This window comes from Rhinopithecus bieti, unplaced genomic scaffold (assembly GCF_001698545.2).
Source record: "Rhinopithecus bieti isolate Rb0 unplaced genomic scaffold, ASM169854v2 scaffold_7062, whole genome shotgun sequence".
Taxonomy (NCBI): Eukaryota; Metazoa; Chordata; class Mammalia; order Primates; family Cercopithecidae; genus Rhinopithecus; species Rhinopithecus bieti.
The window spans coordinates 223,965-236,454 of record NW_016805328.1 but is presented as its reverse complement, the minus strand read 5'-3'; the positions used below and the strand labels follow the sequence as shown (position 1 = coordinate 236,454).

At 38.6% G+C, this 12,490-nt stretch overlaps 1 protein-coding gene across 1 annotated transcript in view; it reads left to right on the top strand.

The window, feature by feature from the left end:
• ATP11C (ATPase phospholipid transporting 11C (ATP11C blood group)) overlaps positions 1-12,490 on the top strand; it is a gene marked incomplete at its 5' end in the record, with an annotated part of 106,355 nt that overhangs the window by 35,137 nt on the left and 58,728 nt on the right. The window contains 8 exon segments of the mRNA XM_017872191.1: positions 1,773-1,934; positions 2,916-3,067; positions 4,010-4,023; positions 4,026-4,080; positions 4,998-5,071; positions 7,003-7,106; positions 7,545-7,623; positions 7,626-7,725. Of these exon segments, the coding sequence (XP_017727680.1) occupies positions 1,773-1,934; positions 2,916-3,067; positions 4,010-4,023; positions 4,026-4,080; positions 4,998-5,071; positions 7,003-7,106; positions 7,545-7,623; positions 7,626-7,725 (740 nt within the window).

Genomic DNA, 12,490 nt, shown 5'->3' with positions numbered 1-12,490 from the left:
GAATTTCATTTAAACTGGAAGAATCTAAATGATACACAAGTAATACCACTTGGATTAATTTAAAGAGAGAGTTCAAACTTGGCTGGCTTAACAGAAAAAAAAAAGATTGGAATGCTCTATTTGTGCCAGTGCTGCTACTGTGAAAAGCTTTGAAAAATAATTAGAAAGCAACTACTGCTGTAGTTCATCTCTTTCTCCCTTACATAATAAAAACCTTAATCTTGTGCTTATGCTTGTTCCTGTCAGCCCATAATTTTAACTATTTAAGCATAAATTGCCAAAATGAGGATAAAATTGTGGGTTTCTAAAAACCAGATGTTAAAAATAGAGAAAAAACTGAGATAAAATAGAAATGCTCTAAATGATTTATCTTAGCAACAAATTTATTTCTTGGCTTATGTTTTTCCATTATTTATGAAAATATACTTGTGTTATACTTCAACCTGTCTGCTTTCTTTCTAAATTTGGAAACTTGAGTATTTTCAAAATATGTGTAGTATAAAGAAAGAAATTTCAGTTATGGTTTTGATCACTATTGACGTATACTGTATCTTCTAATTAGGTAACTATTAATGTTATTATTAATTCTTGTGTATATTATATAATGTGGTGCATTTTATTTTAATTCAGTATTTTCTAGAAAATTTTACTTGTAAAGGGGAAAAAACCTTCATCAGTTTCCATTTTATTTTGTTACATCCCATTTAATTTATTAGTAAATATTTTTAATGGGTAATGTACATACTATCCCACAAAGTATAAGAGTGTGAGTGTGTGTGTGTGTGTGTGTGTATGTGTGTGTGTGTGAGAGAGAAATAAGTGGTTATTATAGTCTTACTTCCCACTTGAAAAACTGACTTATGTAACTTCTTTACATCAAACAGGTTAACTGGCTAGGCATGGTGGCTCATGCCTATAATCCCAACACTTTGGGAGGCCAAGGCTTGATCCCAGGAGTACGAGACCAGCCTGGGCAACATAGTGAGATGCTGTCTCTACAAAAATTACAACATAATTAGCCTGGTGTAGTGGTGAGTGCCTGTGGTCCCAGCTACTTGGGAGGCTGGGGTGGGAGGATTGCTTGAGCCCAGAAGTTTGAGGTTACAGTGAGCTATAATGGCTACTGCATTCTGGCTTGGGTGACAGAGTGAGACCCTGTCTTTAAAAAAAAAAAAAAAGGTTAACTTACATTAGAAGGGTTCTTAGTTTGATAAAATAGTCACTTTTTTTTTTCCCCTGAGACAGAGTCTCACTCTATCACCCAGGTTGGAGTGTAGTGGTGTGATCTCAGCTCACTGCAACCTTTGTCTCTTGGATTCAAGCCTCCTCAGCCTCCCAAGTAGCTGGGATTACAGGTGTGTGCCACCACACCCAGCTAATTTTTGTAGTTTTAGTAGAGATGGAGTTTCACCATGTTGGCCAGGTTGGTCTTGAACTCCTGAGCTCGAGCAATCCTCCTGCCTCAGCCTCCCAAAGTGCTGGGATTACAGCCGTGAGCCACCGTGCCTGGCCAATAGTCACATTTTTTTCTATTCATCTTTTACATTTGAGTAGATCTACCTTAGACATGTGATACCATTTTAGTGTCTTTAAAAATACTAATTTATTCCTCATTTGTTTGGTAATATTATCTCTGTAATTCCCTGACATTTGACATAAGTCTTAGAAGAGGTGATTTCCTATGGATGTGAAAATAGCTTTGCGTTACAGCAGGCTAAAAATTAGTCACACTGAAGAAACTAACAGTGTGTATGTTTGTGTCCTTGTTTTAGGTGGATTATGTATTTACAGATAAGACTGGAACACTCACTGAAAACAGCATGGAATTCATTGAATGCTGCATAGATGGGCATAAATATAAAGGTGTAACTCAAGAGGTTGATGGATTATCTCAAACTGATGGACCTTTAACATGTTTTGACAAAGCAGATAAGGTGTATTTGCATTATTGTTTTATATAAGAAATCAATCTGTGAATGCATGTTAACGTTCCATAGTAGAAAATAATTTTTAGGTGGACACATGACATAGACTTTTGTTTGTTTGTTTGTTTGTTTTTTGAGATGGAGTCTCACTCTGTTGTGCAGGCTGGAGTGCAGTGGCGTGATCTCAGCTCACTGCAACCTCCACTTCCCAGATTCAAGCGATTCTCCTGCCTCAGCCTCCCGAGTAGCTGGGATTACATGCGTCCGCCACCATATCTGGCTAATTTTTTTGTATTTTTAGTAGAGACGGAGGTTCACCATGTTGGTCAGGCTGGTCTCAAACTCCTGACCTCAGGTAATCACCCCCCGTCCCTGAAAGTGCTGGGATTACAGGCATGAGCCACTGTGCCCAGTGAGTTTGGAATAACTATTGTTGACTTCACCTTTCTTGTTTTACTGATACTTCTGAAATTTGTAAATGAGTAGAATTTACAAGTAAAGAGAATTGTGGGAAATGACATTTGGGTAAAAGCTTGCTTGTCTGAATGATCATAATTTTTTGTGCTTTGTCTTTTAAAGTGTAAGCTCCCCCAAGAATGATGTCTGTTCAAATGATTAAAGTCTCAGGAGTGTCTAGGCATTAAATTAACCAGAGTCTCCCTACACTTGAGCTATTGCTAGATTGTGAGTTAGATACTGAATGAAGTCTTTTAGGCCATGAAGAAGTCACTGTTTTGGCTTAGGGGGCGCTACAATAACCTCAGTGAGTTAACACAGCCTATAGGGTATGCTAGCTGAGAACCAGGAACTCTTATTAAGTACTAGGAGAATATAAAGCTGATTTGAATGTTAGGAATTTATACATATCTGCTACTAAGTTTGCTAGAAGTTATAACATTCTCTCACATTAATATATTTCCTCCGTTCACTGCCTAGTTACTGAGTGATCAAATTAAAAATAACAATCATTATTTTGTTACTGTTCCACAGAATCGAGAAGAGCTGTTTCTACGTGCCTTGTGTTTATGTCATACTGTAGAAATCAAAACAAATGATGCTGTTGATGGAGCTACAGAATCAGCTGAATTAACCTATATCTCCTCTTCACCAGATGAAATAGCTTTGGTGAAAGGAGCTAAAAAGTAAAGTATACTTTCTTAAACTTCTCATAAGAAAGTGAAACCACAGGAGGACAGAAGTTACTTGTTTTTTTCCGTTTTCTTCAGTGACCTTAGCACATACATCTCCTATTATTTAATAAAAAACATAACTGCTTTAGCCAAAAATTTGTGGAAAATTCCCACATGTAACCAGTTAAGATCAAAAAGAAAATAGTTACATGTGGGTATTACTTGCCTTACTATTTATGCATGCCAGCCAGAAGTCTGAATGTTCATACTATGTTTTGCAAATAACATAACAGTGGCCACTTTTTGTACAACACATGTTATTTCTGAGGTGCTCCCAGCAATTTTGACATCATTTGAGAACCGAAAGTCTAGTTTTACCCATGAGTTTCAAGATAATTAAGTGGCTAAAAGGTCACCCAGTGTGTTAGCTGTAGAATCAGAAACCCAAATTATCTTTCCTTTGGTTACAATAATTGTGGCTGGGCATTGACTTTCTCTGTTACCAACTTATCCAGGAAAAGAAAGTACAGTTATATATTGAGATCATATGAAAGATAAGAAAAGCATAAACAAGCATGAATTGCCCCATTGAAAAGTAATCATTCTAGACCAGGTGCGGTGGCTCACACCTGTAATCCCAGCACTTTGGAAGGCCGAGGTGGGTGGATCACCTGAGGTCAGGAGTTTGAGACCAGCCTGGCCAACATGGTGAAACTCTGTCTCTACTAAAAATATAAAAATCAGCTGGGTGCGGTGGCACACGCCTGTAATCTCAACTACTCAGGAGGTTGAGGCGTGAGAATCGCTTGAAACTGGGAGGTGGAGGTTGCAGTGAGCCGAGATCCCGCCACTGCACTCCAGCCTGGGTGACAGAGCGCGACTCTGTCTCAAAAAAATAAAATTAAATTAATCATTCTTTAGAGATACACATGGCCTTTTTTATTGTTTTGATAGGTACGGGTTCACATTTTAGGAAATCGAAATGGACATATGAGAGTAGAGAACCAAAGAAAAGAAGTAGAAGAGTAAGTAGCTCTGTGTTTCATGTTCGTCATTTCTTAACCCCATAGTCAAATTTAAATGGATTCAGGCAGGGCAGCAGAGGAAATGATGCCACTGAAAATACAGGACTTTTCTCTCCCAGTTCAGAGTTTTATGTAAATATAGTTGGGGAAGAAGCCATTTTACATAGAATGGCAGAAACTGTAGTTTGAGGTAGAAATTCCAATCTGGTTCACATCTGGGTCCAGTAGCCAGAATGAGAGTCTGCCTGGAATGTTTCTCAAACTTAGATGCCATTTCAGGTCTCTAACACATGCTACAAGAAAAATCAGTGAATATATGTGAAACCTGCTATCTGGTGTCCAAGCAGTCACTCTGGGATTACAAGCCGAGCCAATAAAGGCAGCTTTGCTATAAACCAGAAGCCTTGTTTTGTTCGGAATGTTCAGGTGTGAGCCTCAGGGCAAGTATTCTGATGCCCCAGTGTCTTTTCATATGGTGACCCGCATAAGGGAAGGGACTCAGGCAGATTCACCTCTATTCCCCAGCACCTACCACTGTGCCTGGCACTCCATGCATAAATGCTGCCAAAAAAATTGGGAGAGTGGGACTGTTTCTAGACCCCTCCAGATATGGCTTGGTGGGACAGCTCTTTATCCTCCATTTCTATGTGGTCATTCTTACCATTTTAAGTAATATAGTGAGGGACTATAAATACCCCTTAACTAACACTGGTATCCTCTGACAGCATGTTCTACGTTCAGAGAAATTCTAAGACAAAGGAAAGTACCAGTTGTGCACACAACCAGTGACCCTCATGCAAAGAGAATAACTATCTTATCTGTTAAGATGTTTAAATATCTTAACATATTTCTGCTGTGCTTTATTTTTCTCAGTATATTCTAGGTTTTTTACTTTTCTCATTTCTCTTCTCTTAAAGATATGAACTTCTTCACACCTTAAACTTTGATGCCGTCCGGCGACGTATGAGTGTAATTGTGAAGACTCAAGAAGGTACATATCTGAAAAGCTTGAATTTTCTCTTTGTTGATTGGTAGGCTTATTGGTTGATTCACTCTTTCAGGAATGAGAATCATTTCATGTGGTATTGTAGGATTAGTGAAAGTCATGCAAAGCAGTAGCTTTTGCATATGCCTTCATGTATTTTTTTAAGCACAGATGTTCTATTTACCAAATTGTTAGTGATAGAACCCTTGTTATGACAGGATGTGATAGCATCCTTGGTAGCAGAACCATATCCCTCTGCCCTGGGTGTTCGAACAGGAACTGAAAGGATGACTTTTATATGGATCAGGGTACTGACCAGTCTACCAGTAATGTTTACATGCAGCCACCCAACGTAGTTATGGTTTGGGATTACTAGCAGCAGAATCCTTGAGTATAGGGAGTTGCTTCTTATCCCTCACTGACCTTCCTGGTTCCCCTACTGCTTGACACTCCCTGGAAACAGGTGAGGTAGAGAGGACTTAGGGCCTGGTTTCTGGGAAATGGCATTGCAGTTTCACTCCAGAGCTCAGGTTCTTTGTTGAACAGAGTAAAGCTTGACCTTTGCAGGGGAACTGGTACCATAATCCTGGGCTCCCTCATGTCTTTGGAGGCACCATGGTGGTTTGCCTTCTGCTCAGATTCTGCAAGACCCATGGGCGAGCACTCCTGCTTTATTCGAAGGCTCTCAGATATGTGTGTGTGTGTGGTGTGCCCAGGTGGTTTGTTTTCTAAAGGTTCTTGATTTTTTTCCCATTAATTTACTTTTTACTATTAAATTTTCTAAATTCCTTAATGTGAGAATGGGAGGATACAGGCAGATCCTTGGGGGAACATATCCCACTTTATTCATACTTTGTGGTATGATTGCAAAGTCATGAAATTCATTTTAATAAGTGACCATGGAGTTGGATGTGTAAGAATAAATGAAAAAAAAAACACTTAACATTTCAAATACTTGCTATTATATGTGCACGTCCATGTGTTCTACAGCAAATGGTGAAATGTCTGTGGAACTGGTCTAAAAAGGTCATTGACCTCAGAGCTAAACTTTTTAATTTGTTGACCTCAATTGTTTCCCTTATGAGGATAAAGTGTCTGTCTTGTGCACAACTGTGAATATTTCCTGGGTGTGTGAAGTGATCTGAAGCTGCACTTACACCAGCATTCTAGAGAGCTATTCTCATCAGTAAAAACTATGAAGCCAGTGTTTTAAAAGCTGGTTAATATAGTTTATTGAAAATTATTTCAGCTTATTTGAGCTTGAACTTTCTTCTTGACATCTGTAGATGCCGTATGTATACCCTAGACCATGACTTCACTGCATTTATTTTTTTTTTTAAGACATGGTATTACTCTGTCATCTAGGCTGGAGTGGCAAGATTATAGCTCACTGCAGCCTCGACATCCTGGGCTCAAGCAATCCTTCCACCTCAGCATCCAGAGTATTTGGGACTAGAGGCATGTACTACCATGCCCGGCTAATTTCTTAACTTTTAGTAGAGTCAGGGTCTTCCTATGTTGCCCAGGCTGGTCTTGAACACCTGAGCTTAAGTGATCCTCCCACTTCGGCCTCCCACAGTGCTGGGAATACAGGTATGAGCCACTGTACTTGGCATACATTTTCAGAAGAAATTCAGATGCAGCTCCTTGACACAAGCCCAGCCCTCCGTGAATTGGTGGGAGGAAGTATATTTTAACAGAGGTGCCTATTGTAAACTCTGGCTTATTAATTGTGTTCATAATGACCTGAAGAGGTGGTGCATGCCTTTCTGACAGACTAAAGGCCAAGATTTCTCATTCCATTTAGGTGAGTATTGCGAGGCATGCTCAGAATATACAACACTTGGATGAGAGAGGCCGCTTTAAAAGTTACTCTTATTAAAACCACAATACCAGCCTTAAAATTCTAAGCCAAGTACTATGGTTCTTTATTTTAGGAGACATACTTCTCTTTTGTAAAGGAGCAGACTCGGCAGTTTTTCCCAGAGTGCAAAATCATGAAATTGAGTTAACTAAAGTCCATGTGGAACGTAATGCAATGGTGAGCCTATACTCCTTCCCCCACCAATAAGTAAGCAGAGAAATGCTGAAGATGACTATGTTTATTGGATTTCTGTTTAAATGACAGTTTAAATACATTTTAGCTTATTTTTGTGGTCTATGTTTTGTATTTGGGGATTTGATATTACTTTTTTTATCTTAATATAAAACATCCTGGAGCAAGTTTCTGATCAGAATTTGCAGCCTTAAAGACTTTTCAACAGCCTTTGTTAAAAGAACTGTTACTTCCTTTTTCTGAACCTAATTGAATGTTACCTTTTCAGTTGTGGTTTGTTCATTTTTTCAAACTAAATAGGTGTCAGAATTTCTCTTTTGTACATATGGCTAAAGCAAGAGTATTTACAGAGTGTGGTTTTTTGTTTTTGGTTTTTTTTCAACTATTATTAGAATAACTACAGATCTCCTACTTTACTCCTAGGATGGGTATCGGACACTCTGTGTAGCCTTCAAAGAAATTGCTGCAGATGATTATGAAAGAATTAACAGACAGCTCATAGAGGCAAAATGGCCTTACAAGACAGAGAAGAAAAAATGGAAAAAGTTTTCGATGATATTGAGACAAACATGAATTTAATTGGAGCCACTGCAGTTGAAGACAAGTAACTAGAAAATGATACTCTTTCTATTTTAATGACCAGTGTTTTGGGTGTGATCTGCCCCAGATTAGTAATTTAATCTCAAAGTTTGAAATCTTTGGTTTAGTTTTATTGAAGTGGGCTTAAAGATTTTATTTATTATAGCAAGCATGAAAAATTACACCAGATTTTTGAGCTGTTTTAGTAGGAATGATTTTTAATTTTTAAATTTTTAAGCTTTTAATTTTTTTTTTTTGAGACAGAGTCTGCTCTGTTGCCAGGCTGGAGTGCAGTGCACAGTCTCCGGCTCACCTGCGCTCCACCTCTGGGTTCATAGGCCATTTGCTCTCGACTGCCTCAAAAAGCTCCTGGGTAGCTGGGGACTACGGCGGGCACTACGCCCGCTAAAGTTTTATGTATTTTTAGTAGTAGAGATGGGGTTTCACCGTGTTATCCAGGATGGTTTCGATCTCCTGACTTCATGATCTGCCCGCCTCAGCCTCCCAAAGTGCTGGGATTACAGGTGTGAGCCCCTGCGCCTGGCCAGTAGGAATAATTTTTAAGGTAAATTCATGTAACCTAGAAGAATGAATCAATTTTCACTAAGGTCTTTTGAATATTTACTAAGCTATCCATATATTTATGCACATATTATCAAATAGTCTTGACACGTATAGGGAAGGGTACTGTAGCCATTGTTTGTGCTGGTGCCTAGATGAAGGGGTAAGATTTTGAGAGACAGATGAGCAGAAAGGAAATTTAAGGTAGAGTGAACAACATGAGAGCTTAATCTAACCTGGTTTAACAGACCAGAGTATGTTTTGCATACTTTTTTATTTTATTTTATTTATTTTTATTTATTTTTTGAGACAGAGTCTTGCTTTGTCGCCCAGGCTGGAGTGCAGTGGCACAATCTTGGCTAACTGCAACCTCTGCCTTCTGGGTTCAAGTGACTCTTGTGCCTCAGCCACCGGAGTTGCTACCTGGAATTACAGGCATATGCCACCACACCCAGCTAATTTATGTATTTTTAGTAGAGACGGGGTTTCACCATGTTGGCCAGGCTGGTCTTGAACACCTGGCCTCAAATGATCTTCTGCCTTGTCCTCCAAAAGTGTTGGGATTACAGGCATGAGCCGCCGTGCCTGGACTGCATACTTTAAAATAATATGCTTTTAACTTACAGGCTGATCGTTTTCAGACTTGATTGCAGGACACTGCCATTGATCTGCTTGAAATAATAAGCTTTAGATTCTTAATATTTTTGGAATTTTCTAAATATTATATATGAAAATTATGAGACTTAAGTTACAAACATATATTTAGTCACATTAAAAGGTATTGAAATTCTAATGAAATTCATTTAGTCTGATTTCATTGTTATTCTGTGGCCAAGAGAAACCCGGAGGAAAGTATCATTTTTCTCTCCTTGCCTTTAAGAATTATAATTAAATTCTCATTCGGGATGATTGGCGTTCCTCTTTTTTTGGAGGGTGGGTCAGGGTTATACATTCAGGTAGTACATGTGCAGGTTTGTTATGTGATTATATTGTGTAATGCTGGGGTTTGGGCTTCCTTTGATTCCATCACCTAAGATACTAACATAATACTCAATGGGTAGTTTTTCAACCCTCACTCCCCTCCCCTCTTCCCCCTTTTAGAGTCACCATTGTCTGTTATTTCCATCTTTATGTCCATGTGTACTTATTGATTAGCTCCCACTTATAAGTGGGAACATGTGGTATTTGATTTTCTGCCTTTGAGTTATTTCGCTTAGGATAGTGGCCTCCATCTGCATGCATGTTGCTGCAAAGGACATGATTTCACTCTTCTTATGGCTGCGTAGTATTCCAGCAATCTTGCCTAATTGCTCTGGCTAGGACTTCCAGTACTATGTTAAATAGGAGTGGTAAGAGTGGATATCCCTGTCGTGTTCCAGTTTTTAGGGGAAATGCATTCAACTTTTGCACATTGAGTGTGGTGTTGGCTGTGGGTTTGCATGTAGGGTTCTTATTATTTTGAGGTATGTTTCTTCAATGCCTAGTTTGTTCTCAGGGTTTTTTTTTTTTTATCATCAAGGTATGTCAAATTTTATTGAATGTGTTTTCTGCATCTATTGAGATGATCATATAATTTTTGTTTTAATTCTATGTATGTGGCGAATTACATTTATTGATTTGCATATGTTAAGCCATCCTTGCATCCCAGGAATAAAACCCGTTTGATCTTGATGAGTTATCTTTCTGATGTGCTGCTGGTTTCAGTTTGCTAGTATTTTGTTGAGGATTTTTACATCTATGTTCATCATGAGTAATGGCCTATAGTTTTCTTTTTTTATTGTGTCCTTGCCAAATTTTGATATTAGGATGATACTAGTTTTGTAGAATAAGTTATGGAGGAATCCCTCCTCGTTGATTTTTCTTGGAGTAGTTTTGGTAAGGTTGGTACCAACTCTTCTTCATATACATCTGATAGAATTCTGCTGTTAATCTCTATAGTCCTGGGTTTTTTTTTTTTTTTTTTTTTTTTTTTTTTTTTGATTAGTAGATTTGTTATTACTGATTCAGTTTCATAGCTTATTTAGGGTTTCTTTTTCCTCCTAGTTCAATTTTGGGAGGTTGTATGTTTCCAAGAATTTATCCATTTCGTCTGTATTTTCCAGTTTGTGCTCGTAGATATGTTCATAATAGTCTAAGAATCTTTTGTATTTCTGTGGTATCAGTTGTGATGTCACCTTTGTCATTTCTGATTGTGCTCATTTGAATCCTCTCTTTTTCTTGGTTAATTCAGCTACTGGTCTATTTGTTTCTCATTTTTGTTTCATTGATACTTTGTATGCTTTTTTTGGTCTCAATTTACGTTAGTTCTGCTACGATCTTTGTTAGTCCTCTGCTAGCTTTGGGTCTGGTTTGTTCTTGTTTTTCTAGTTCCTTTAGGTGTGACATTAGGTTGTTCATTTGAGATTTTCTGCCTTTTGATGTAGGCAATTAGTGCTGTAAACTTTGCTCTTAACACTGCTTTTGACATAACCCATAGTTTTTAGTATGTTCTGTCTCTGTTTTCTTTTGTTTCAAAATTGTTTTTTGGTTTCTGCCTTAATTTCATTGTTTACTCAAAAGTTATTCAGGAGCAAGTTGTTCAGTTTATATGTACTCGTGTGGTCTTGAGAGTTCCCCTTGGTATTGATTTATAATTTTATTTCACTCTGTTCAGAGAAGATGCTTGATATGATTTTGAGTTTTGAATTTCAGGAGACTTGCTTTATGACCAAGCATGTGATCAATTTTAGAGAATGTTCATGCACAGATGAGAAAAATGTATGTTCTGCACTTGGTGAGTAGAGTGTTTTGTAAATGTCTATTAGGCCCATTTGGTCAGGAGTCCAATTTAAGTCCAGAATTTCTTTGTTAGTTTTCTGCCTCGATAATCTGTCTTGTGCTATCATTGGGGTCTTAAAATCCCCCGATATTATTGTATGGCTCTCTGTCTCTTTCCTTAGGTCTAGGGATGATTGTTTTATCAATCTGAACACTCTGATGTTGGGTCTATATATATTTAGGCTAGTCGAATCTTGTTGAATTGAATCCCCTTTCATTATGTAATTCCCACCTTGTCTTTTTATTTACTGTTGTTGATTTAAAGCCTGTTTTATCTGATACAGGAAGATCAAACCCTACTCCTTTTTGTTTTCCATTTGCATGATAGATCTTTCTCCATAGTTTTAAAGATAGATCTTTCTCTTTAGTTTTAGCTTGTGGCCATCATTATGCTGTCATCACACCTGAGATGGGTCTGTTGAAGTTTTTGAGATGGAGTCTTGCTCTGTCACCCAGGCTAGAGTGCAGCCAGGCTAGAGTGCAGCGGCGCAATCCCGGCTCACTGCAACTTTCGCCTCCTGGGTTCAAACCATTCTTGTACCTCAGCCTCCTGAGTAGCTGGGACCACGGGTGCCTGCCACCACACCTGGCTAATTTTTGTAGTTTTGGTAGAGAAGGGGTTTCACCATGTTGGCCAGGCTGGTCTTGAACTCATGACCTCAGGTGATCCTCCTGCCTCAGCTTCCTTAAATGCTGGGATTACAGGTGTGAGCCACCACGCCCGGCCTAACAGATGGTATTTCTGTATTCATTGTGCCAATCTATGTCTTTTAAGTGGAGCATTTAGGCCATTTACATTCAAGGCTAATATTGATATGTGAGGTTTGTTCCTGTCTTACTGTTGTTAGCTAGTTGTTTTGATAGTCTCAAGTATATAATTGCTTTATAGGATCTGTTAACTTTCTACTGACATATACTTTTATAGTAGCAAATATCATCCGTTTGTTTTCCGTGTTTAGAGCTCCTTTAAGCATTTCTTATAGGATAGGTTTGGTGGTGACAGATTCCCATAGCATTTGCTTGTCTGGGAAAAACTTTGTTTTTCCTTCATTTAGGAAGCTTAGTTTAGCAGGATACAGAATTCTTGGCTGCAGTTGTTTTTCTTTAAGAAGGCTAAAGGCCGGGTATGGTGGCTTATACCTGTAATCCAGTGCTTTGAGAGGTTGAGGTGGGAGGAACACTTGAGCCTGGGAGCTCACAGCCAGCCTGGGCAGCGTAGCGAGACCCCATCTCTACAACATTTTTTTTTTTAGATAACAAGGCATGGTGACACATGCTTGTAGTCCCAGCTGTTTGGGAGGCTGAGGTGGGAGGATTACTTGAGCCCAGAAGTTACAGTGAGCCATGACTGCACCACTGCTACGCTTTAGGTGACAGATTGAGATTTTTGTCTCTTTAAAAAAAAAAAAAAA